Consider the following 27,612-nt stretch of genomic DNA (forward strand, 5'->3'; position numbering starts at 1 on the left):
TCAACTATGTCATCTGCTTTGGTCATCCAATTCCCATCTCCATCCTGGAAGATAATCCATCTACTATGATTTTTTCCTCCTACTTACCACATAGCAAAAAAACTCCTTGGGATTCTCCTTGGATTGCAGTGTAAGTCTCCTCTCATATTCTAATTTTTCTGTTACTAATCACTTTCCTAGTCTGAGCCTTATATTCCTCATGAAACTGTTCTCTACTTCTCTGTTTATATGCCTTCCGTAATCTCTTTATCTTCTGCAATTCCTCTTTATTCCTTTTTTTTCATGCAATTTGACTCCAAATTGCTTTATCTTCTACTCGAGGTATATAATGTCATTGCTGTCAACAATTTTTTAAATATCTCCCATGCACTAATGACCCCTCTTCCTTTAAATTCTTTTATCCGTTGCACTACCGCAAGCTGGTTTCTATGATAGTCACCTGCCTTATAATTCCACATAACTTTCTTCTTCTTGATACCTCCCAATACCTATTCATCCTCCAAGTCAGGACTACATGGTCACTCGCACCAATGAGGAGCAAGTATTCCATCTCAGTCACTTATTCTGGATTTAGTCATCTGATTCTATGACTAAATCCAGAATTCTCGATCCTCGTGTTCCCTCCACTACATACTGCCTAGGATAGTTATCCCTCAAGAAATCCAAAATTCAGTTCCCTTATTACTACATGCTGCCTCCTCTGTCCCAATTTATATCACTATAGTTGAAGTCATAATGATTGCTTGTTTTGCACTTGGCAAACTAATTTGTCTATAAACATTTCCTGCTCATTGCCATCTATATCCCCTGGTCTGTAGCAAGATCCCACTAAATATCTTATCCTATAAACATCCATCTCACACCATATACTCTCAATGGCATTAGTGTTATTTCTGCTGAGATTCTCCACCCTGAGAGAGAGAGCACAATTTGTCTCTTTTCATGAGTAACACTCCATCACCAACATTTACCTTCCCTATCCTGCTGAAATATGCTATACCCTTTGATTTCTATCCCTGTTAAAACATCCTCCTCAGTTAATCAAGTTAACTAATACTAACAATCTTTGGAGAGACTGAGTCAATCAATACCACAAACTCATTCTCTTTATTCCTAATGCCCCTAGCATTTGTATACAAAAAAAAAAAAAAATAGTGTATTGCCAACCTTCTTATAGCCATTATAAGAAGATTGGCAATACACGAGGCCAACCCTGCAACATTCAACCTGTGCAATTCTAGTTTCCCTGTCCTGACACACTCGCTTGCCCAGAAAACAATAGTCTCTCCAAATGCCTGCACCTTTCTACGTTCAAGTGCAATCCATCTCTTGCATACAGCTCTCTTCTATCCTCAAATGTACTCCATGCATCCACATATTCCAGATCCCTTTTCCTGCACATTCTTGGTATGCTCTTCTCCTCCACTCTGCATTATCATACCTGGGCAACCTCACTCACTATCTTTCCTCAGCTCTATAGCTAACATTTACCTCAAATCTCTCATGCTATATGATTCACGCTGTCTCTCAGATCATTCATTCCGACCATTGCAATCATCTCCTCCATACAAATGAGATTAAAATTTTGTAAGGAGCATGAATAACAGATTTCAATCAGTTATTCATACTGTTACTTTTATTATGGGCTTTCAGGACAAAATAAAAATGAACTGGAGGTCTTTGTTTGCATACTTGTAATATTTTTTGTTTTTAAAATGCTAACTTGTAGGGAACACAAAAATAATTTGATATAAAGGATATTTTGTAATAGTGAATCTTTTATAATAGTATTGTGCCTATTTGTATTTGGTTGTAACCTTTTTTGGTAGTTTGTTACAATGGGATTTGCTACAGTGAGCATGGACTGCACATGTAATATTTGTGTGAGTCATTATTTGATGACAAATGCTCTGCCAACTCTTCCCCAGAAGATTTAAAATGAAGACAATAACACAGTGAGTGAATCATGCACATTAAACCCATGAAGAACGGTTTGGTATGATGCTGGACCATAAGTCTAGATAAGGGAAAAGAAAGTTGAAAAGATCTGAATGCCTTGTTCAGAAAGGAGAGTAAATATATTCTGAAAATGAAATGAATAGAATGAGGTAAGAAAATTTTAAGCTAGATCAGTTCAAAAAGATAAAATTCCATGTATGTAATATCTAACATAGAATACTAAAGCAAATCTGCAGAGATAAAAGAGTTATCGTTCCACTGTACAAGACCCTGATCAGACCACACTTAGACTATTGTTCTCAAATTTGGTCCCAAGGATTTGAAGGGGATAAATTAACTGTGGAAAGGGTACAGAGGCAGATAACAAAGATGGTTTCAGGATTGTACAATGTTAGTTACGAGGATTAGCTGAGGAAATGTGGACTGCAGAGTTTGGTAGATAGAAGAAGTGATATGGTTGAGAGGTAATTACAGGGTTGACACTGGGGAGTTCTTTTGCTTGAGGAACAGCAGGAAAGAGCGATGACAAGCAGCCATCCCTGGAAGTTATGAAACGAAGCTATGAGCAAGAGGGTGATGAGTGGTTTCTTTGCATGAAGGGTAGTTGAACCGTGCAATGCATTGCCTGATAGAGTGGTGAGAGCAAGAACGATCAATGAGTTCAAGGAGTGGTATCATAGACTCTGTGTTTCTTAGGAAGGACCTCCCACAATGAGTCTTTTGACTCCATGGAGGCCTGAATAATAATAATAATAATAACAACAATAAACATAGATATCAATTTTCCTGATAAAGTGGAAAAAATCACTGAGAATGTATACTTGGAAAGAGTAAACCACATAAAAATATTTTGGTAGCTGTTAATGTTTCATGCATGTAAAATTTACATAGCAATAAATATAATGGTAAAGCAGCAAGAGATAAGTTTAATAATGAAGAGTGAAATGAAATTTTATTAAAACTGAAATTATCTACCCTTCTTCCTTCTGTCCAAATAATTCACCTTCTTCTACAGTATCTGGCAATCTGTATCTATGAGTTTCAGGCAGCAAAAGTACAAAAAGGCCACTGATTATGGAAAGGCTGCCATATATTGCAAATGGAACAGCAGGATGGGTTGCAATGCCCTATAAAAAATAGACACCGATTGTATTTCTTCCACATCTATATCAAATAAGCTGCTTCCACAGATGAAAACTGAGAGAACAGAAAATATTCTGTTCAACATATGCTCAATCTCAGAGAGAGAGAATTAGCATGTCATTTCTATTTTTGCTATCAGGTATTAATAGTTTTCATGCATAAATTCTAAATGGTCTTGTTCTATACTTTTAAATTGATTTATTGATTCTGGTTTTCAGTTCATCTACCTTTACAATCTTAAAAAAAAAAAATAATAATAATAATAAATTGATACTTTTGCCATCATTTATAAAAACATATAGAAGAAATGGGAAAGAGAAAAAATTTGTTGGCTTAAGTTTGCTATAATGAGAATTGGCTGTTTTGAATTCCTTTCGTTCCTACAAGATATCGTAGGAAAGAAAGGAATGATTTGTTGTACTGAATTTTCTTTAAAATAAACCCTTTCCTACAACATATTTGATAATAACATCAGTGATATAAATGACACATGCCTCAGTAACTTAAAAACAGAAAAGTGAGATATTGCAAATGTGAACAGAGATTTAAAGTTTTGGTTTAAATGACATGTAATTTCATTTTCATAAAGAAAACTATTTATTTCATTTTTTTAATTTCTTCTTATAAAAATAATCACTAATAAATAATAATGATCATAAATAGAAAACCAAGATAAAAACAATTTAAAAACAGTAATTATATATGCATACCACTAGTAAATGACAGATCAAAATAAATCTTGACCCACTTCTTTTGGAACTACAAAGCTAAAATTCTCTAAAACAGCTCTGGATAAGCAACTGAGCTCAAAAACCTAGAATTTTTGATTTTAAGTAACCCAATTTATTTTATTTTTCAAGAAAGGAACACTAACTTGAAACCTGGAAATGGTCCAAGATATTGGGATGGAACTTTAAATGCAAGGTTTAAAACTAACAATAATACATTGCCTGTCTTTTTTTTTTTTTAAGGAAATTTCATTTGAAATAAAAATTTTGATTTCTATGTCCTATTAGAAGTATAGGCATAAAAAAAAAGTACAGCCATGGAGACTAGACACCATGTTACTTACAGAACAAAAGAAATACCAAATTAGAAATATTCCAGTTTTAAAACTACCTGTTATAATTTCCCTAACTATTCACCAAACTTTAGTTTTGTTTTCAGCCATGAAGATGCATGAACACAGGATCAGAACTCCTGCTACAAGATATGTTGTTCTTTCTGTGGTTGGCTAGGATGGCATCAAGGTCATGGCAGTTGCCACTTAGATTAAACAATACAAAAAAAGTTCTCTCTCACCTACATTTTTTCCCCAAAAAATCCAAAATTAACATGCATTTTATTTTCTCAACAAATATATGCTTCATTTGATTTAATCAAATGGTGTATATATTTTCTGAACATAAATGTTGAAACAGCAGTTTAATAAAAGCTAATGAGCAAAGGTTGGTTGATTGTTAGAACCTCTGCTACTAATTGCTCACGAGAAAAGTCAAGCAAGTTTGAGCACGGTTAGTAGTTGGAAAGGGATCAATCATTTGATGCTGTTGGCACACTCACCCTTGATGAGTCTTTGGACTTCCTGGAGGTATCACATAATAATAATATGACACAAGCATATTGCTGAAATATGCGAAGAATCTAAATTCTGTTTTTGAATATAATATACTCATATTCTGAAAGCAGAAAGAGTGGGTTGGTGGGTCACCTTGGGGGCTTAATGACACAACGACAGCAAAGTTTATGCAAACTAATAAAATAAATAAATAAATAAATGGCTAAATAAGTAAAAAAATATTGCTCAATTTTAAAACATTGAGCAATGCCTGATCCATACTAATTACATTTATGATGAAACGCATTTGTATAAATTAATTCTTTATAAAAAGTTAAAACATCGTGCAATTTGTCTAAGTCTGACAAGATCTGCCTGAGTGTATATGGCACAGTCAGATTAATAAAAATTGCATTCTTCTATGAAGTAAAGTACTGGCACTCCACCAGAACATGGCATATGATAAGACAAGTGTTGTTCACATCTAGGCCTCAGGATAAGAATATGCAAGATGATTGTGACCTATTCAGAGCCTTAAGAACTTCCTCTCTTCTGTTTTTATGTAGACACTGCCAAGGCTTAATCATGTGCAATTTATTTGTTAGTACTTCCTGACAGGATGACTGTACTGATTAAGTGCTCTTAAACAATCATGGATAAAGTATGAGCTGATCCAACAGCCATCTGCAGTCTCATTTCCCTTGATTCCAATGTGGCTGAGAATCCAGCACAACTGAACATCAAAATTAAAGTTCTTCATTTGATGCAGTAATTGTAGAACATCATACAGCATTTGATTTGTACACAGGAGAGAACATGGTCCATAAAGAACTCAACAAAACCTGTATAAATCATACGCTTTTGGTAGAGTTTTCTTTTATGTGTACAAGCCCAAGCTAGATGGCATGTGCAGATCATCAGTATAGTTACTGCACTGAAGTGGAATCTGACTGAAGAATGCAGTCAGAAAAAACAGTCTTGGCCAATAGAGGTCTCAGATCTTGAACTGTAGGTACAGACAGATAAGAAATCAAAGTACTCCATTCGATATGCATTAAACAGCTGCAGGTAGGCTGATGCATTTCCTTAGCTGGCACAGCAAGAGCATGAAGATGATCATGTTCAGTGCAAGTAATTTTGTTAATGCATGCCAACAGTTCATATATCTCTTTCATATGCAAGCAAGCAAATGTAAGTAATATTAGACTTCCCAACATAGGGAAAAACACTGGTCTATATATTATTATTATTATGATTCAAGCCTATATGTCAAAGAGTAAAAAGACTCATCATGGGAGATCCTTCCTAGAAAAGTCTATCATGCCACTCCTTCAACATTTGTGCTCACCACTATTGGGCAATGCATTCCACAGTTCAACCACCCTCCATGCAACTAAACCACTCCTCGTATGATGCTTAGACAAAGCCAAAGTTAAGTGAAAAATGTTTCTAGATAGAGTAGTGAGAAAGAAGGTTTATTTGCCTTCGATTTGACATTTTGTCATGTTTATTTGCCATTTGATTTGACAAATGCTTTGAATGGCAATGTGAACCAGTAGCTATTCCTTGGTGATGAATAGGGTCCAACCACTGCAGGATACAATCCCAAGCAGAAGCATACATTTGTGACTAATTAAGTTTTGAGTGAACAAGGGTTTAACAGGCAAAGCAAGGACCTTTGATTAGCACCCATTCTGTAGAGGACAGTGTGAAGAATATTCAATGCTTTATTACAATTTTCTCCTAGCTGATGTATAAGAAAAGTAAGCTTTCTTAAGCAGTTGCTACATAAGTTTCTTCATCTTTAACTCTGGATCTAAGCGAAGATTATATACACTTCTACCAGAAATAGAGATACTTTTTTTTATCCTGTGAAAAACCTAAATATGTTACTAAGAGCCCATGAACATATATGATCAATTGCTTATTGAAGTTGCCTTCCAATGACCCTCACAAGAATGACAGAAATTGCAAAAAAAAAAACCTTGAAATTAAATGTTCATTCATATTTGAAGAATGCATCTTTGACAGATGTTTCTAAACAGACCAAGTGATCCAATGTTGATCAATGCCTAAGGACCATCTTGTGTGTTGAAAAAGAGATCACTGCTTTCTAAATACTACAATGGTAGAATTAACCATTTTCTCCAATATCTTACAAAGGCAACTGGACAGAGTGAGAAGCCAGTAAATGCATGCTGTTTTAGATCCCTGGCTTTGGACAAGTGATGACAACCATCTCAGGCCATGAATCTAGAAAGCATTTTTCAGTATCTGTTGTATAATAAGAGAAGGAGATCCATGGATCTCCTTCTCAAACAATCTCTGACCACTTATAATGAACTACTGACATTTTTCCTTCTAGCTTCTCAAGCCATGGCCTGCTCCAAGATAATGCCTAAATCTGCTTTATAGCTCAACATAAACCCTTTCTTGACAGAGAATTTCATATGTTAGGTAACTTCCATGAACAAGATTGCATGGTCACTTCACTCTCAATTAGAGGTAGAGCATCTACCTTGATTATGGATACATTGCTTTTACCAAATCCAACACTCTCAAACCCCTGATCCCCTCTATAGTATGCTATTTTAGGTAATTATAACTCATTGTGTTAATTTTCCTGTGGACCCTGGTCTATAACAGCAACTAACAATGTATTTTGTCTGATTGGTCTCTATCTCAGTCTCAAATGAACCAACTCCCATTAATCCTCTTTAACTTCTAATTTTGTTGATTTTAATTCTTCAGCTATCCTCAACAATACCCCCACCTCCTCTCCTCCTATTCCCTCTATACTTCTTGAAAATGCAATATCCTTTATTTTACATTCTCTGCAATTACATAATTTTCTGTCGACTAGGTCTCACTAACAACTATAATTTATGGCCAAGTTGAGCTGACAATGTCAAAAACTCCTCTTATTCCTAATGCTTCTGGCATTCATGTACATTCATTTCAACATCCTCTTGTACCAACAATTATCCTCGTGTAATGACATTACCATCCCATTTGACTTAGAAACCTGTGAAACTGCATTCAGCATCACAATCAATTCTGTACATGCACTTATTTATAACAGCCGTATGCTTTGATTACATCTCCCCCCCCCCCATAATATCTCCAGTTTCTCTGGTTTTGCACTTCCAAACTCTCACTAAATAACACTTCTCCAAACATCTAACTCCCAAAACCATTTAAATGTAGTTTGTCAGGCATAAGTCCTTCCATCCATCAAATTCACTTGATACATCAATAAACTGCACACCATTCCACCTAATTTACTAATGACTAATCGTGGCACTTCTTCTCAACTATGTCCTCTCATATCAAGGCAGCAGACATAATCTTTATTTCTTTGCTCTTCGTTTTGGCTTCTTTCAATAACTCTTTTATATTTTCACTTATTGCATATTCTCCTTCAAATCATTTTTCCCTGCCATAACAATCATCTCTTTCATTTCTCCCTTCTGCAAACTAACAGCTTCACTCACAAAATTGATTTTTGCACCTCGGAAATATGCTTTCATCACTTGCTCATTAAGTATACTTCTTATCACTGAATCTCCATATAATATACCTTCTTATTCCCAGTTTCTTGCACTTGCATACTTTCCTAATTTACTATTTTTCATTCATTCTCCCATGTACAACACAACAATCATTTCTCCAGTCACTCTAGCTCCCATTTTGTTCTGTGAAGGATGCAACATAAGTGTGCTTTTTCACTCCTTACTGTCACATTTCATCACCCACGTTACTTTCAATCACTTCTTTCGTGTTCTCATTCCATGCACTATTATTCACTATTTCTGCATTCACCAAAACACTTTCACTATCTTTTCTTACATTGTTATCGTCACTTCATTTTTCTGCTTTCCACATGATTCATTTCTTGAAGTGGCACACAAAAGCATTAACGACAGGCTCTCTCTCCATTCCTGCTTTTATGCCACAACTCATTCACTCTTGTTAATGAATACATAGAACATACACCACATCATACAAAATTCTTCATGCTAAACTTGGTGAACAAGGAAGCCTTGGCTGCCATTTCCCTTGTACACACTAGTGCCAATGTGTAAAAACACTTTCTAAATGATATCCCATAGACAGTTAAATTTAATTTCTGACACAGCTTTGTACATCATTCATGCAGTCATGATTGAAATGCAAACGTCACTATATTGTGATATGAGAAGAAAAGCTGGTAGGCATGTGAAAAAAAGGATATGTGAGAGAAGGGAGAAAGGAATATAGCTGTTTAAAAATGGGGGGGAGAGAGAACTGCTAACAATTCCCTTAAAAAAATAAATATACCGGGAAGGAATACTGGTTTGCTATTGCTGAAAGTCCTATGGATAAATTAATTAACCTTTAGTGGTAAATGTGATGTGAACTTTGGGGGTTGAAAACTGAAAAGAAAACCATTTGATGTTATTTATGGACATGACAATTGTTAAAAACATGGGAACACAAAACTTTTACTTAAATTAAGGGGATATTAAATCCCATATAGTTTTAAAACCGAATAAGAAACTCAAAGATTGGAATCAGAGAGTTTCTTGCCGAATATAGTAAACTATGAACTATAATAGTTTACTATATGGTAAACTAAATAAACTATAATAGTGTAAACTAAAAAAAATGGGAACACAAATGTTCCTAAGTAACTGTATTCTTGTTGTTGACCTTTAGGCAGTTAAAGCATGCAAGAATAATAAGTTAAGTACTTGGTTTCTGGTTGCAAAGAAAATAACTGAAAAAAAAAAACTAAATATATTTATAGTAAGATCAGCGGTGAGCTATGAAAATTTTAACAAAGGGCTCGCATTGTCGAGCAAAAAAAAAACCGTATTTCACACAAAAACTTTTATTGATACAGCTTGTGTACAAATGCCAATCAAAAAGTATGAGGGAACAATGAACCTGTAAAGGCTATCATTTGTAAACAAATATTTCATGATCTAAACATGAAATATTTGCACACAATCATCTGTGTTAATTTATCGTACATAAGAAAAACATTTTTTAACTATCAAAATATAATAAGAATAAAATCTTTATAATCGCACATATGAAATAGTCTGCATTTTTTATAAACAAAATAAAAATTTATTTTGTTTGCCATAGAAGTTTTCATGACAAACAATCTATAAATAATAAATAAATATTATCTAAACACAATAACATTGAAGTATGTTATATTTCTCTTTTGTTTTTATTGTTTTTATTACTTCAAGTGATAATGGATGGCACCAATCAAGGGGGCATTATTTTATAGTCCTATTTATTTATATGCAATTACCAAAAGTGAATTCTTATTTGTAAAATGGTAGTAACAGTAAGCATAATATTTTATTTAATAAAATTACTTTGTTAGGTTACCGTATGAGTTTGTTGCTTAATATATTTCAAAAAATTGTGTTGTTTTTTTTTTTGTTGAAAAAATAAAAAAATTAAACAAGGGATTCTCAAATTTGAGAAAAATTTAACAAAGGATCGGCCAAGCCCCTAATAGCTCAGCACTGAGTAAGATACAGTTGAAAGTACAGGTATGGATTTTTAATGGTCAGTATCAGTGACTGTACAAGGATATTTGGTGTAACTATTCTGTTTCTTTTGAGAAACCTCCACTAAATCAGACTTCAAAAATTGGAAAGCATGAATTTTGAAGAGAATGCGTTTGCTTTCATAAACTATTAATATTTTGTGTTTGTCTCATTCAGACACAAAAGTATCAATAGTTAACATTTGTCTCCACAGACAATTTAAAATTAATATTAGAAAGTTTGATCCACAATGTGTGTGTGTGTGTGTGTGTGTGTGTGTGTGTGTGTGTGTGTGTGTGTGTGTGTGTGTGTGTGTGTGTGTGTGTAAGTAAAAGGGTCCTCATTCTGTATAGTTTTAATTTTTTTTAATATTGAATAAAATATAAAAAAAGTAAGTTTCGAGTGTATATCAAACACCAGACAGAGGCCTAGAGATAAGAACATGTCTGATTAAAGAAAACAGGAAGATTAACTTTCTTTTTAGCTTTCTTCTTCAGAAGTATTTCTGATAAAGAGTAATTAACATTTGTGGTTCAGTCTGCAACAGGATGATCAAAATAAAGGGATTTAAACACCAGTCACAACCAAGAATTTTAACAGGATAATAGTTGCTAGTTTAATGAGGAAAAGTATTATGCACTTTAGGATGAAAAGATAGCAAACAAGCTATGTGTATTATATATGGTAATGGGAAACAAAATATTGATGAGGCCAGATGAGACAACTGATTATGAAGTTCAGAGGGAATGCTTACAAAAAGTGGGCAAACTAGTCAGATGAACACGCTGACAGTTAAAGATAAGAAGGTTATCTCTCTTTATAAGACTTTGATATGGCCACACTATGGCTACCATGCACAGATTTGGTCACCTGAATTTCTTTGAGGAAATGGTGGAGAGGATTCAGAGGCAAGTGATCAAAATAACAGGTCTATTGGAATGTTCCCTATGATGTCAAACTGAACATTTGTAAATTACAAAATTTGTTTCATAGGAAGAAAATAGAAGATACGATAAAAATGTAGAACAAACTAAAGAGATTTAATAAAATAGATGTAGAAAAAATTTCAAGACATGACAAGAGGGAAAAGAACAAGATCACTGCCTGGAAGCTGTGTAAGAATGTGGTTAACAAAGACATGTGGAGATTTTTTGATTGGAGAGTGGTTCCAGAGGCAGTTATGAGTGCTTTGTCAATGGAAAAGTTTATCTGACAAAACAATTAAAACTGCCTCTGGAATTCATTCAGCATTCATCTTGTCTGTCTGATATCTTCACCCTACCCCATTATCAAACCTACATAGAGTCAAGCTTATCATCCATCCAGCAGTGGCTCTGACAGGCACTTAAGTGCCCACGGTCTTCTATCTGTGGATATCCTATCCGTAAAGCTCATCATAATGTGCCTTAAACGAATTTGCATTCAATGCATTGTCTGAAAGTCACCACACTCTTAGACAATGCATCACAATCATTCACCACTCTCCATGCAAAAAACCTACTACAGACTTGCTTGCCCGCACCTTCCTTATACAACTTCCAAGGATGAAGTTAAATATAGTTTACACTTATAGTATCTCATAAGTAAATTAGCTTACATTAAAGTGTATAACATAGTTTAGTATAATATACTAAATAGCATTTAGTATTTAGTTGTAGTAATTCCTAGGTGCTATTTGAATGATGGCGGTAGCCCCCATCCCCCAGCTCTAAAAACAAATGGTGTCGCCAGGTCCTCCCCCATTTAGGGACTCTCTATTTTGCATAACATAATACAGGATTTTGTGGCATGCAGTACTTGTGGTATGTATGCATCCCAGCAGTTGGGCAGAATTGGAAGGCCAGCATATCATTAGTGCATGGGAAATTGTGAAGGAATATTTATTGGCAGCAATAGTAAGCTGTATTCCAAGAGTGAAGAAGAGGACACAATTTGGTGTAAAGTGGATGACAAACGATATCAGACAGGAACTGCAGGTGAAAAAGAGGTTATGGAAGAGATATAAGGAGAGGGGTGGAGAGCATATCCATGAAGAATATAAGACTCAGGCCAGAAGCGTGACTAATATGGTAAGGAAGGGGAAACTGGAATATGAGAAGAGAATGCCACTAAGATCCAAGGATAATCCTAGGGAATTTTTAGCTATGTGGCCAGTAGGAGGAGAAATGATTGCGGAAGAATGACACTGTGGAATAAAAATGGGAATAAGGGTGACTGATGCAGAGGACATAGTGGAGTTGTTCAATAAACACTTTATTGGAATATTTCATCCTGGAGAAGTAAGTTTTTAATACTAGAAGGATAGGGCACGTTCGAGGTTTAGAGGTGTTAGAGGAGAGTGTGTTTCAAATATTGAGTACCCTGAATGTCAGTAAACTGTGGGACTGGATGGTTTCACCACAGGTTTTGAGAGTGAAAAGAATGAAAGTCTGGCTACGGGAAAGGTACCCGATGGAAGGAGGGTAAGATAGTGCCATTGCATAAGGGCAGTAGCGGACCGTATGTGTCTAACTATAGGCCAGTTTGTGTTTCATCAGTAGTTGTGATCTTGGAGAAATTAGTGAGGGACCATATACAACATTAGATAGATGAGGGTAATGCCATCTGTGAGAGTCAACATGGATTGGTTAAGGGGGGCACTCCTGCTTTAGTAATGTGATTGCCTTTTATAATAAAATGAATTTGATAAGGGAAAGGCATATACTGCCTTTTTTGGATTTTGCAAAGGCATTTGACAGGGTGCCACATGATAAGCTGATATTTAAGTTGCAGCACATGGGTTTAGATGTCGGGTTAGTCAGCTGGATTCAGGATTGGCTGTTTGATAGGTATTAGAGGGTTGTGTATGGTGGGGCAGTATAAAAGAGGCAGAAGGCTACAAGTGGGAACCCACAGGGCTCAGTACTGGGACCTGTATATTCAGTTGTTTGCAGATGATGTGAAGCTGGGAAGGGTTATTAGTAATAGTGCAGATGCAGCAGTCCTGCAAGAGGATTTGAATAAACTAGACAGATGGGTGAATGAATGGGGTGTCGGTATAATGTAGCAAAATGTAAAGTATTGAAGTTTGAGATACATTGAAGGGAGACTGCAAACTCTATTGGAGAAGCTGAACTGGCGGAAGTAAGGGAGACAAGAGATCTGGGGGTGATGATTGATAGAAAACTGAAATTCAGGGAACATGTTGCAAAGGTAGTGAAGGTAACCCAGAGGATTGCTGCAATACTGAGAAGGACACTGACCTGCAGAGATAAAAGTTATCATTCCGTTGTATAAGACCCTGATCAGACCACACTTAGACTATTGTTCTCAAATTTGGTCCCCAGGATTTGAAGGGGATAAATTAGCTGTGGAAAGGGTACAGAGACAGATAGCAAAGATGGTTTCAGGAACTGTACAATGTTAGTTATGAGGATCAGCTGAGAGAATGCTGACTGCAGAGTTTGGTAGATAGAAAAAGGAGAGGTGATATGATTGAGACTTTTAAACTGTTGAGAGATAGTTACAGGTTTGACACTGGAGAGTTCTTTCGCTTGGAACAGCAGAAAGGAGCAATGACAAGGGGCCATCCCTGGAAGTTGCAAAAGGAAACTGTGAGCAAGAGGGTGAGGACGGGTTTCTTTGCATGGAGGGCAGTTGAACCTTGGAGCAAGAACTGTCAATAAGTTCAAGGAGTGGTATGATAGACTTTGTGTTTTCTAGGAGGGACCTCCCACGGTGAGTCTTGATAGACTTGTTTCCTAGGAAGGACTTCTCATGATGAGTCTTTTGACTCCATGGATGCCTGAATAATAATAATAATTCTTACTTTCAGTTTTATTTCCCTTTTTGTATATGAGTACTATGAGAGCTCTACTTCAATCATCTGGAATTGGTCCCACTATCCAGGCCTTCTGAGATGTAGCTCAGAAGACCTGAATAGTGGGCTTATCATTACTAACTTTCAATTAACAATTTTCCTCCAAATCAATCTGTCAAGACTTGAACATTATCAGATCTTATATTTCTGTCTTCTAAGGCACTTTTTACTGTATCAATCAACCTATATCTTCATCTTCCTCTGGGTCTTTTTCCTGCAAACCTGGGAGAACTCTTGTTTTGCTAACCTTTCCTCTTCCATTCTGTTTAACTGACCGTATCACCTGCACTTTTATACCTCCATACTTGAGCATTTCTGGTCAAATATCATCTACCCTGATGCCTTTCCACATTTTAGGGTTTTGATAGCTTTTACTACTTCCAGAATGGATAAGTATTCTTGATTTCATGCCTGTTGAGTGTTTTTTTAACCACTGTTCTGTCACTGCTTGTGTCAGATATCAGTTTTTTGAAGTAATTGCTCCAGACATCAATGATATCTTTTTCTCCAGTTTTCATGTCACCTTTGTCATCTGCAATTCCTTTCAGCACTCTTTCCTCTATTTCTGGGCTTTTTCAACAGCCTCCAGAATATTTTGCCACCTTCCTGATGTTTAATTTCCATGTTCTTGCCACAGCCTTCCCAGGAGTTTGTTTAGCTTTCTTACATTTATCTCTGTATTCTCTAAGAGCACTGGCTGACTTATTTGACAGGAACTTTTTATATGCTTTCATCTTTTCCTTTACTGTCTCATTTACTTCCTATTTTCTTAACTTTCTATCCTTGCAGACAACCTCAACCACATGCCTCTTTGACTGAATCTATCAATGTTTTCTTCAGGGCTTGCCACTGAATCACCAAGGTTTGGTTTCCATTCCTAAACTTTCATTTTTTCTTGAATAATGTTTGTGTATTTAAGTTTACAGTTCACATCTGAGAGCGGTTCAACTTTTATTCACTTTAAAACTTTCTTACGTGTTCTTTTTGTTATGAAATTCGATTTTATCCTGCTCAAGACTAAATAATGATTACTTCCATTTGCAAAATCCTCTGTACACTGCAGTTTGAAAACAACACTATCTACAATAATAGTCTATGATACTTTTTTTTATTCCTTGCCTCTTCTCTCCATGTGAATTTGTGTATTCTTATGTTGCATTATGTTGCAACATTGTGTTAGTAATAACCAGTTCACGTCCTGAGTAGAAATTCAACAGGCATTTGCCATTATTATTAGCTTTGCTCTTTTCAGCAAATTTTCCTAAAACTATTGAGACGATGCAATTTACAGAGTCTAGTGGATAGGAGGAAGAGGGGTGATATGATAGAGACCTACAAGTTAGTAAGGGGTTGTTTTAGGATCAATGCTGGAGAGGTTTTACAGAAAATGGTGGAAGATCAGGGGAGAACCAGAGGTCATCCTCTGGAAGCTGTATAAGGAGGGCATGAGCAAGGGAGTGAGAATCAGGTTTTTTGTATGCAGAGTTGTGAATGATTGGAATGCATTGTCTGAGAAGGTGGTGTCAACAGAGAATCTGAGTGTATGACAAAAAGAGCTTCTAGAGTTTGACTCCATGGGGATCTTGGGATAGTAATAATAATGATGATGATATTTCTGTATGTCTGACAATCATTTCCTACTCTGCTATTTAGATCTCCAACAAGGACCAAGCTTTTTTTTTTTTTTTTCATTGTGTCAGTTTCTTTCTCTAAAGCCTCAAAAAATTCCTCCACTTCTACCTTAGTAGAATCTTCTGTGGGACCATAGGCACAAATATGTCTCATTGTCCAGTTCCCCATTCTGATATTTTCCTACATCACTCTACCTGATATTGCCTGCCATTCAAGAAGACGGTTGAATACTATAGTAACTCCTCCTTTTACCTGATTGTTATTGCCTGAATATAATATTTTGTATTTATTGCTTATAAAGATCTCACCAGTTTTTGTCTTTTTTGTTTGTCACCCCTATGATGTCGATCTGGTACTTCTCGAATTCCTCAGTCAGCTCCATTTCTTTGACATTCAGGCTTCTCATGTTGACAGTACTGATCTTGAACTCTGGTGATACTGAGTTGGGGTGTGTTTCAGGATTTGTTACAGTAGCTGACTTTTCGTTGTTTGCCCTGGTTCCTTGGCAAAAACAATGGGGGCCTTGTTTAACTGGGCAACACCCCAGCTAGCATGAAATTCTGTCATTTTGTACTATCATTTTATATGTTGATTTAAGCCAATAAGAATACAATTTGGTTGACTAAATCCCAAATTGCCAGCCCATCCTCATTCGTTCAGTACCCAGGTAGATACCTAACAGGGTACACCACAAGGTGAGAATTCTCAACTCATTTCTCACAAGGTGAGAAATGAGGAGAACCAACCAGGGCTTCTGACCTGCAGGTCAGAAGCCCTGGTTGGTTCTCCTCATTTAAATGCTATGTGGAGGTCTTCTCTCAGTTATACAGCTTTGACCCTTAAGCACTCCAGCCTTATACAATGAACCTGTAATCTTATTTCTACAAGTGAGTATCTCCTGCATCATAGCCAGAATCTTGTGCAGTCTTCACAGTTTTAAGAATGTATCCTCTTAATTTTCCATCCTCTGAATAGTCCCATCTAACCATCCAAACCTTCTCCAATATCATTAATACACAAGTCAAAAAGCCCTAAGATATGATTGGTACTGTATCAATAAATGTCAGGGTAGGCTTCCTGTGATGAGTCTTGAGACTCCATAAACATGTTTGTATAAGATTAATAATTGTTAGTTTAAATGCACTTTTTTTTTCCTTTTCTAAATGACAGTAAAGTGCCATTAAATGATTCATTTGATAAAGTTGCCAGCCAAACCATTTTAAAATCTCGGCAGTGCCTCCTGAAGGAAGAAGGCCTGCTATATCTCATATAGTAACATCTATTTAATAATAAATTTAGTTTAATCCTTTATCCAAGTTAAACAAAGTTTGCACCTGAAGTATCTTCAGGACTGAGGCAACTCATGGTAAAGGTGGACCAAGCTCTCATCACTACTTGTCTTAGTATTTCTCATAATGCAAAACACATCTCCTTGCAGACATGTATAATGCTATGCATTAAGGGAAGGGCCACTTAGTATCACCACCTCTGGGAGCCAGGCCCAGAGGTGGTGATAATAAGCAGTGATGAGAGCTTGGTCCACCTTTACCACAAGTTGCTTGCTTACACTTGGATAAAGGATTAAACTAAATTTATTATAGTCTACCAATTGGGGTGGGGGGGGGGGAACTACCATCTATTCACTTTAGCATAATTTTTAAACTTTTACACTATTCTGCAAAATCAATAGAATATAAAAAAAACTTACCAATTCTTTAACAAAAGGTGCCACCATAGATCCAATCCTAGCAAACATAGAACTAGATCCAACACCAATGTTTCTAACAACTGTGGGGTAAACTTCTGCTGAAAAAACATAGAGGATGCCAAATGAGGCAGTGATACAAAATTTTCCTATCATAGCCAGGGTTATTCTCAACCAAAGAAAATCTGAAACAAAATTTGAAAACACAAAACAGTAAATAACTCATTAGGATATTTAAATTTCTCAAAGAACAAACAGCCTGCATTTATATATAATAAAAACATAAATATTAGCTTATTGATATAATTTCTTTAAATGAGGCATGAATGTTTGTGATAGTGTTTAAATGATTTTAATACCTGATGTCATCAAGAGGTGTGACATCTTATTTGTTGAAGATCTAAAATTCCATAAAAAAATTTTAATATCCAAATTATTATTCTTAGCTAATCTAATCCTCAGCCCATTCAGAGTATCAATGTGCTAAATGTTTTTTCAACCTTTCATGGATGAAATTACCATAAATATTCCATCATTTTGATTGTGAGAGTGCAGACAATGAATGAACTCAAGCAAAGATATGATGAACTTCTTCATTGAGAGACCTACTTTATAGGTTTTCATTCTTTTCCAAGGCACTACCATGCAGCACTGAACAATAAAATTGGTCAAATTAATTTTCTGAACAAATCCTGAATGGTTATTGTATCTTCTCAAGTATATATTTTACATTTTTTTTTGAAGGAGTCACTTTATTTCCCATTATTGAATTCATAAAGTTCTATTATTCCATCATTTCTACCAAAGATATATCACCTTTCCATTGCCCTTTTTTGAACATCTAGGAAAAATGGCGAAAAGAGAAATCATGTTATAGTTGATTGGTTTCAAAATGTGTGCCAACTGAGACTTCTGGTTTTTCCCCTTGGTTATACTACAAATTAAAGATGCCAAGAAATTATATTCTTCGTTTAATCCTTAATCCTTCACATCACTTGCATCTGAAGTAACTTCAGGACTGGGCAACTCATATACAGTGGCAAATAACTTCACTTTGCTTAGTATCCCATAATGCAAAACGCATATCCTTACGGACATGTATAATTCTATGCATTATGGGAAGGTTTGCCTACCCAAGACCAGTTTCAACCTTTATTGAGGTGAAAGAGTAAAGGGTTGCTCATTGTGTGAGGTTCTTCCTAGGAAACACAAAGTCTATCAAGACTCAACGTGGGAAATACAAAGTCTATCATACCATTCCTTAAACTCGCTGACCGTTCTCGCTCTCATCACTCTATCAGAAATGCATTCCATGGTTCAACCACCCTCCATCCAAAGAAACCACTCCTCACCCTCTTGCTCACAGTTTCCTTTCGTAACTTCCAGGATGGCCAGTTGTCATCACTCCTTCCTGCTGTTCAACCAAACAAAAGAACTCCCCAGTGTTGTCAACCCTGTAACCACCTCTCAACAGTTTAAAAATCTCAATCATATCACCTCTCCTTCTTCTATCCACCAAACTCTGCAGTTCACATTCCCTCAGCCGATCCTCATAACTAGCATTGTACAGTCCTGAAACCATCTTTGTTATCTGCCTTTGTACCCTTTCCAGTTAATTTATCCCCTTCAAATCTCGGGGACAAAATCTGAGAACAAGTGTGGTCTGATCAGGGTCTTATACAACGGAATGATACTCTTTTATCTCTGCAGGTCAGCATTCTTCTTATTTTTTTGCAGCAATCCTCTGTGTTACCTTCACCACCTTTGCAATATGTCCCCTGAATTTTAGATTTCTATCAATCATCAACAACAGATCTTTCATCTCCCCTACTTCCTCCAGTATAGCTCCTCCAATACAGCATCCCATCGATGAGCAAAATGTAAGGTCTTGAGGCATTAAACTGATACCCCATTCTTTTGCCCATCTGTCTAGCTTATTCAAATCCTCTTGCAGGGCTACCACATCTGCACTATTACTAATAACCCTTTCCAGCTTCACATCATCTGCAAACAACGGAATATCCCCCTGCAATCCATTGACAATGTCAATGATATAAAGGTTAAACATTATAGGTCCCAGTACTGAGCCTTGTGGGACCCACTTGTACCCTCTGCCTCCTTGAAACTGCCCCACCATACACAACTCTCTGCTACCTATTGGACAGCCAGTCCTGAATCCAGTTGACCAGCCTGACATCCAAACCCATGTGCTGCAACTTAAATATTAGCTTATCATGTTGCACCCTGTCAAATGCCTTCGCTAAATCCAAGAAAATGGCAGTATATGCCTTTACCTCATCTACTGCTCTTGTAACTTTATTATAAAAGCCTAGCATATTACTAAAACAAGAGCATCTTTTCACAAATCCATGTTGTCTCTCACAGATAACATTATCCTCATCTGCCCAATGCTGTATACGGTCCCTAACTAATTTCTCCAGGATCTTAACAACTACTGATGATACACAAACTGGCCTATAATTAGATACTTCCAGTCTGCTACTGCCCTTATGCAATGGCACTATCTTACTTTCCTTCCATTCCCTGGGCACCTTTCCCATAGGCAGACTTTGATTGAAAAGCCAGATCAAAGGAGCTGTCAGTTCTTTAGCACATTCTCTCAAAACTCATGGTGAAATACCAGCCGGTCCCACAGCTTTACTGACATCCAGAGTACTCAGTATTTGGAACACACTCTCCTCCTGCACCTCTAAACCTGAAACCTGCCCTATCCCTCTAATATTAAAATTACTCCTCCAGGATGAAATACTCCAATAAAGTGTTCATTGAACAATTGCATTATGTCCTCTGCATCAGTCACTCTATTCCCATTTCTATATCACAGTGTCATTCTTCCACAACCATTTCTCCTCTTACTGGCCACATAGCTAAAAAATCCCCTAGAATTTTCTTTGGATCTTTGGGCCAGTCTCTTCTCATATTCCAGTTTTGCCTTCCTTACCATACTGGTCACTCTCCTGGCCTGTGTCTTATATTCTTCTTCACCTGTCTCCTTATCTCTCTTCCATTCTTTTTCACATGTAGTTCCTGTTTAATATTGTTTGTCATCCACTTTACACCAAATTATGTCCTCTTCTACACTTGTGGAATACAGCTTACTATTGCTGCTAATAAATATTCCTTCACAATTTCCCAAGCACACTAATGATATCCCAGCCTTCCAATTCCTCCCTCCATGAAAGTTCCCCAAGTTGATGTCTAAAACTATTAGAATCACCTACCTTGTAATTCCACATACATTCCCATCTCTTTAATACTTCTGCATGTCTATTCAGCTTCCAAGTCAAAACCACATGGTCAATCTCTCCAACTGGTGGGAGAGATGTCATCTCGGTTATTATCAACTCTTCTGATTCTATGACCAAATTCAAAACTCTTGAACCTCTTTTTCCCCCTATTACATGCTGCCGTAGACAATTGTCCCTCAAGAATTCCAGAAATTCCATTTCTTTATTGCTACATGCATCTTCCTCTCCCCAATTTATACTGCTGTAGTTAAAATCTCCCATAACAATCATTCTTCTTGCACTTGCCAAACTCAACTGCCTAAACATCTCCTGGTCCTCACCCTCTGTGCTCCCTGGTTTATAGCAACACCCCCACTAAATATCCTGTCTTGTCCACCTCTACATCACACCATAAACATTCAAAACCATTAGTGTCACTGCCCTCCAAAGCCTGCACTCGGAGTAAGTCATCACTTATCATAAGCAGTACTCCACTACCACGCTTTCCCTTCCTATCCTGTCGAAAAATGCTGTACCCTGCTACTTCTATTCCTGTTATTATATCCTGTTCTGTCAACCATGTCTCAGTGATCCCAATCTTTGGCCAGGCTGATGTTATCAGCACCACCAATTCCTCTCGTTTATTCTGGATACTTCTGGCATTAGTATAAATCATAAAAATTCCACTGTTTCTATACCCAGCATTATCCCCTCTTGACTCCATTGGGCTCAGCATTACCTGATGTCGCTCCCATTCTCCCAATTACCCATTCCAACAAGAGGCCACCCCTGCTACTGTCTACCTTGGGCATTCTAGTTTCCCCTGCATTGACACACCGACTCGTTCAGAACAGCAATCTCTCCAGATGCCTATGCTCTTCCTCATTCAAATGCAAGTGGTCTCTTACATACAATTCCTCTCTGTCCTCAAATGCCCTCCAAGCATCGACATATTCCAATCCTCTCTTCTGATACATTCTAGCTATTATGTTATTCAATATTACTGCTCTTCTGTTCAGCTCGTCACTATCATACATAGACAACACGCACACTATCTTTCCTCTCTGTGTCTTCTTTTGTACTACAACCTCAAGCAAGAATCTCATATCTCTCGCTACCCAATTTACATAACCTCTCAAGTCATTTGTTCCTACCATCAAAATTATCTCATCCACCCTTTACTCCTCTCAATTGCCATAGCCATACTTCCTTTCATTCCTCCAGGCAAACACTCCTCATGCATCCTATCTTGCACACCACGAGTACATCATGCATCCTATCTTGCACACACCACGATAAATTTGATATCTCCTAGAATGCTTGAATGACTGAGCAATAAAATTTCCACAGTACAATATTATAAAGCATTTGGATATCATATTGCTGGTTTTCAAATCCATGTTGCTTTCTATCCTGCCTTAAATTCATTAATTATAAAAATCAAAATTCTCTTCCCATGGCTGATAGGTGGTGGGTATTGTAAAAAAAAAAATAAATAAATAACCTGTTCTGTTGTAAGTAACGGTGTGCTCTACATTTCCAATCAGTAACAGATGTCACAGATTGGATCTCCGATGTTAAAGTACCTTCATTTGATGGTATTCACTGGAAGGTGGCCATATGCAATTCTCCAAGCAAGATCCTTCCTGTTTAGGTACCCTTGGAACTTCAATTAATGAAACAAAATATTGTTGTCAGTACCCAACTGTGGAACTTCATGGCAAAAGAGATTAAAGATTTCTTTACACACCTGAATACTATAATATAATTAAATTATATTATAGTATTCAGGAACAATCTCAGCTTTTGGACTTGTATAATCATTAACTCCAAACAGGGGAAGACGAAAACCCAAATAGTACCGGAGAAGGTCTGCACGTGTGCAGACTTTGCTTATATAGCAGAATTTTAAGACTGGAAATCCAAATCCTCCATGCTTCTTTGATAGTAGAAGAAAGTCTTTTTTAATTTCTTGGTATCGGCTGGACCAAAAAAATTGCAGAGGTTTACTATATAATTGCTTTTCTTCAGCTTCTGTGATGTCTGTAATATTTACTACATACAGCTGAGCAGGAAAGATTATGGTTTTGAGTACTATGGCTTTAGAAGAAAAGGAGAGTGACCCTATTTTCCAGTCTTCTAACATTTCAAAGTTCTTGTATATTAAGTTCTTGGACTGGTAATATTGGGTAAGTGGAGAAGGGAATTCCAAGTTTAATGAGGGGTTCTCTCTTAGGGGTTAGTCCACAAGGAATACCTCCAAGATCCCACTTTTAATTTTGTCTTGTCTGCATTAATAATTAATCCATTGCTTTTGCTGAATTTTTCCAAAACGCCAAAAAATATATGGAATCATTATCCTTCAAAGTTCCCACTACATCATCGGCATATGCTAATACCTTATTTTCCTTTATAGTTGAAGGAACTGTTATTCCTTGCACAACATGTGTATTGTTGACTTCCTGTAAGAAAGATTCAAGAACCAATACAGTGGACTAAGAGGGCAACCTTGCTTGACTCCTTTTCGAATTTTTAACAGGTCTGACAGGAACCCATTAATTGGAGGCGGGTGGTTGAATTGGCATAGGCTCCTTTGATAACAGATAGTAGTTTTTATCTACACCAATTTGCTGGAGGATGTAGAATAGAAAAGGATGCCTGACATTATCAAATGCTTGGGTAAGGTCTACTGATAGCACTGCCATTGACTGCTTTTTTCTGTTAACTAAGCAGATTAGATCACATAGCAGAAATAGATTAAATTCTGCTGCTCAACCTGGTACTCCATACACCTGTGTGCTTTTAATTATGTATCTCATTCCCACTTTGAGCTTGTTATTGATAATGCGGAAAAATATCTTGTAGCCCGTATTAGATAGAGAAATAGGTCTCAAGTGCTGATTAAGGTGTGATCTCTATTAGGTTTAGGAATGAGGACAGTATGACTTGGTATGTGTTCTGATGAGAGAAAGGAATTAAATAGTGTAACTAGAATGAAAAGAATAAAATCCCAAGCCTTGTGATAAAGTCTGTAGTATCCCTAGACAATCAGGTCCTGGGGATTTTCTTGCCTGGCATTCTTTATAGGCTGTGGTAACTTCACATGCTGTACTGAGTCTATCAAGCCCATAATGGATATGAACCGGAAAGCCATTAATGTTCCAAGAGTTATAATTTCCAACTGTACTATTGTCTTCAAACAGATTTTTTGTAGTGTTTTTTCGACCTTTATTGAGGTCTCATCAGTGGGAGCCAGACCCAGAAGTGATACCAAGGTTGAAGTAACGCAAAAGTCATATTTCCATATACAAGTAACTAAAAGGTGTCACACCTTATTACTAAAATACTCTGGATTAGATATATATTTGGAAAGTTTTTTCACTTGGTTATATTATAAATTAAAGTTGACAAGAAGTTACTAAGGCAACTGATGGGATATCATTAGCTTCTATATACAAGTTGCCTGGTCTTGAAATTACTTCAGGTACAAACTTTGTTTGCTTACCCTTGGATAAAGGATTAAACCAAGAATATCATTTCTTGGCATCTTTAATTTGTAGTATAACCAAGTGAAAAAATCTTTCAACATATATCTCTAATCCAGAGTATTTTAGTAGTAAGGTGTGACACCTTTTGACTACTTGTATATGGAAATATGACTTCTGCATTACTTCAACCTTAGTATCACTTCTGGGTCTGGCTACCACTGATGAGACTTCTAAAAAAGGTTGAAACCAGTCTTAGTAGTGACCCTTCCCATAATGGATAGTATTATACATGTGAGTAAGTGTATGTGCTTTGCATTATGGGATACTAAGGCAAGTGATGTGAAGTCATTAGCTTCTATATATAAGTTGCCCAGTCCTGAAGTTACTTGAAGTGCAAACTTTGTTTGCTTACACTTGGATAAAGGATTAAACCAACAATATAATTTCTTAGCATCATTAATTTGAGACGTCTAGTAGTAATGTGACTTAGGAAAATGCAATAGAAAGTATTATAGATTTGATAATGGAAAATGTTGCTGAAAGTGATGATAAATGGATATGTATGTATGTATGTATGTATGTATGTATGTATGTATGTATGTATGTATGCTAGATAAGAGCAGGATTTACAGAGGATAGGAGAGACAGAAAGAGATGGAATGAGCAAAAAAGAAAATGGAACACTTGAAGAATGAATCAATAGTAATTAACTTATTAGAGCCTCCATAGTGCTGTCAGTATAGACAAAGCCCTTTGGTTGGAAAGACCTGGGTTCGATTTCCATCCATGATGTGAGGAACCTTTATCTGGTCTCTTTTGACTAAAGGTGAGTTAGCCAGTCTCATGCAAAGGTAGAGGGTTTTTTTCACCTGAAAACTTGGGTTTTTTCGATCCCTCAGAACAAGCAAACAGACCCCATGAACACACATGGATCTACAGTCATAAAAAATATACTTAATCCCTCATTAGGAGGGCTCAACCTGTCATAAGGGACTGGGGAAGGAAAGAGGGAAACTCCACACGATATAAATTGACTTATTCTTTAAGTGATAGAATTCTATCCTTAGATTATCTGAATCCTGTGAGCCCTTCTTTATCCTCTTCTGTTGAAGTCCTCTATGGTGTGCATTACTAATACAATGCAATTTAATTAAGATTATGCACTTGCTTTGGAGTGAGGCTCATCAGCCTTTATGGATGGAAATTCCATGATGTTTTGTAAACCTTTGAAGCCATCCTTCACTGTAGTCACAATCAGGTTCTAATTTAAGATATTTATTTAAATAAGTTAGCCTATTCCATTAACATGCTATCTGACATATCCATTCCATCAGTGTCGAAACAATTCCACTGCCACTGAAATCATGCTCAGTGCTCTTATCATTTTTCAAATTTTTCTAACACGCATTTACTTCTTGGAATCACTGTCTGCAAAGAATTTCAGCATTTTGTCCTTTTGCTTCTTTATAGCAAATGGTTGACAAACCAATATACTTATCACACCATTTCCACAATAATGCACCACAGATAAGCTGTTTCAACACTTCTATCTTATCCTGTATTAATATGGACCTGTGCTTGATATCATCACTATGAACTGGACCTTGTTAGAAGCAATAGCCAGGGTTAAATGATAATGGGGTTGAATGATTGATAGAAACCTGAAATTCAGAGGACATATTGCAAAGGTGGTGAAGGTAACACAGAGGATTGCTGCAATAATGAGAAGGACACTGACCTGCAGAGATAAAACAGTTATCATTCCGTTAGATCCTGATCAGACCACACTTGGACTATTGTTCTCAGATTTGGTCCCCAGGATTTGAAGGGGATAAATTAACTGTGGAAAGGGTACAAAGGCAGATAACAAAGATGGTTTCAAGACTGTACAATGATAGTTATGAGGATTGGCTGAGGAAATGTGGACTGCAGAGTTTGGTGGATAGAAGAAGGAGAGGTGATATGATTGAGACTTTTAAACTGTTGAGAGGTGGTTACAGTGTTGAAACCGGGGAGTTCTTTTGCTTGGTTGAACAGCATGAAGGAGTGATGACAAGGGCCATCCCTGGAAGTTACAAAAGGAAACTGTGAGAAAGAGGGTGAGGAGGTGGTTTCTTTGCATGGAGGATGGTTGAACCATGGAATACATTGCCTGATAGAGTGGTCAGAACGATCAATGAGTTTAAGGAGTGGTATGATAGACTGTGTTTTCTAGGAGGGACCTCCCATGTTGAGTCTTCTGACTCCATGGAGGCCTGAATAATAATATAATAATAATAAATAAGATAACTAAAAAACAAGGAATCATCACCAACAATTGCAGATATAAACAATAAAGCAAACCTATCCAATGCAATGCTATCTATGGCAGCTCAGTGAATTAGGTAGGCAGTAGAAGATATGTGAAGTGTATTCTGATAATTTTGTCTGGATGAACTGGACTATCCATTCCCAGAAATGCAGTGGTATACCTGTAATATAAGTGGTTTGAAGGAGATCAATTGTTTTCTCATAATGCAGAAAGTTATCAAAAATGTGACCAATGTAACGGTCCTTCTCAAGGACACTATATTGGTGACATTGAATTGAGTGAGTGAGAAGATGAGTGAGTTCACTTATCAGTTCAATGTAGCTAAACAATTAAAAATGAAAGTCATGATACATCGGGGAATATACTAAAAGAAGAAGAGGTAAGAAAATCTTGAAGTGATATTGGACAAGGCATCAAAGTTCTGAAGGAATATTGCAAAATGTGGTGAAGACAATCAAGAGTCTTGCTGCTGTGGCTGACAAGAAAAAGGTTTTGATCTAACTGCATTTAGATTACTGCACACAGATCCAGTGCCTAACCTAACATTCATAGTTATATATGCCAAAATTGTGAGGACAACACAAGGAATTCTGGGAGTGATTCAGAGGACACTGACTTACGAAAGTAAGGAGATTCTTGTTCCATTGTATAAGGCTCTGATTAGGCCACACATGGACTACTCTGCACAGATTTGGTCACTTGATTTTCAAAAGTCCTGCTGCTATGGTTGACAAGAGAAGGTTTTGATCTGACTGCATTTAGACTACTGCACACAGATCCAGATGCCTAACCTAATGTTCATAGTTATCTATGCCAAAATTGTGGGAATGGTGCAGAGGACAATGACTTGTAAAAGTAAAGAGATTCTTGTTCCAATGTATAAGGCTCTGATTAGGCACACATGGACTACTGTGAACAGATTTGGTCACCTGGTGTTGGAAAGGGTCTCTGGAATGCCAAATATGAGGAAAGGTTGAGAAGATGCAATCTGCATCTAGTGGATAGGAGGAGGGGGGGGGGTGATACGATAGACCTACAAGTTAGTAAGGGATTGTCATAGGATCAATGTTGAACAGGTAATGAAACAGAAAATGGTATAAAGAGGATGTGAACAAGGGAATGAGAAGCAGGTTTTTTGAATGCAGATTTGTGAATGA

The 27,612-nt window shown here is 36.7% G+C and overlaps 1 protein-coding gene across 1 annotated transcript in view; it reads right to left on the reverse strand.

The window, feature by feature from the left end:
* Positions 1-27,612, reverse strand: part of LOC150094374 (organic cation transporter protein-like) — a 301,836-nt gene that overhangs the window by 17,861 nt on the left and 256,363 nt on the right. The window contains exons 9-10 of the mRNA XM_090412194.1: positions 17,412-17,593; positions 2,935-3,086 (exon numbers count right to left, since the gene is read on the reverse strand). Coding sequence (XP_090268320.1) covers positions 2,935-3,086; positions 17,412-17,593 — 334 coding nt within the window. The remainder of the gene's footprint in view (positions 1-2,934; positions 3,087-17,411; positions 17,594-27,612) is intronic.

Source organism: Typopeltis vanoorti, chromosome 22 (genome assembly GCF_054136105.1).
Source record: "Typopeltis vanoorti isolate ZY-2024b chromosome 22, IOZ_Tvanoo_1.0, whole genome shotgun sequence".
Taxonomy (NCBI): domain Eukaryota; kingdom Metazoa; phylum Arthropoda; class Arachnida; order Uropygi; family Thelyphonidae; genus Typopeltis; species Typopeltis vanoorti.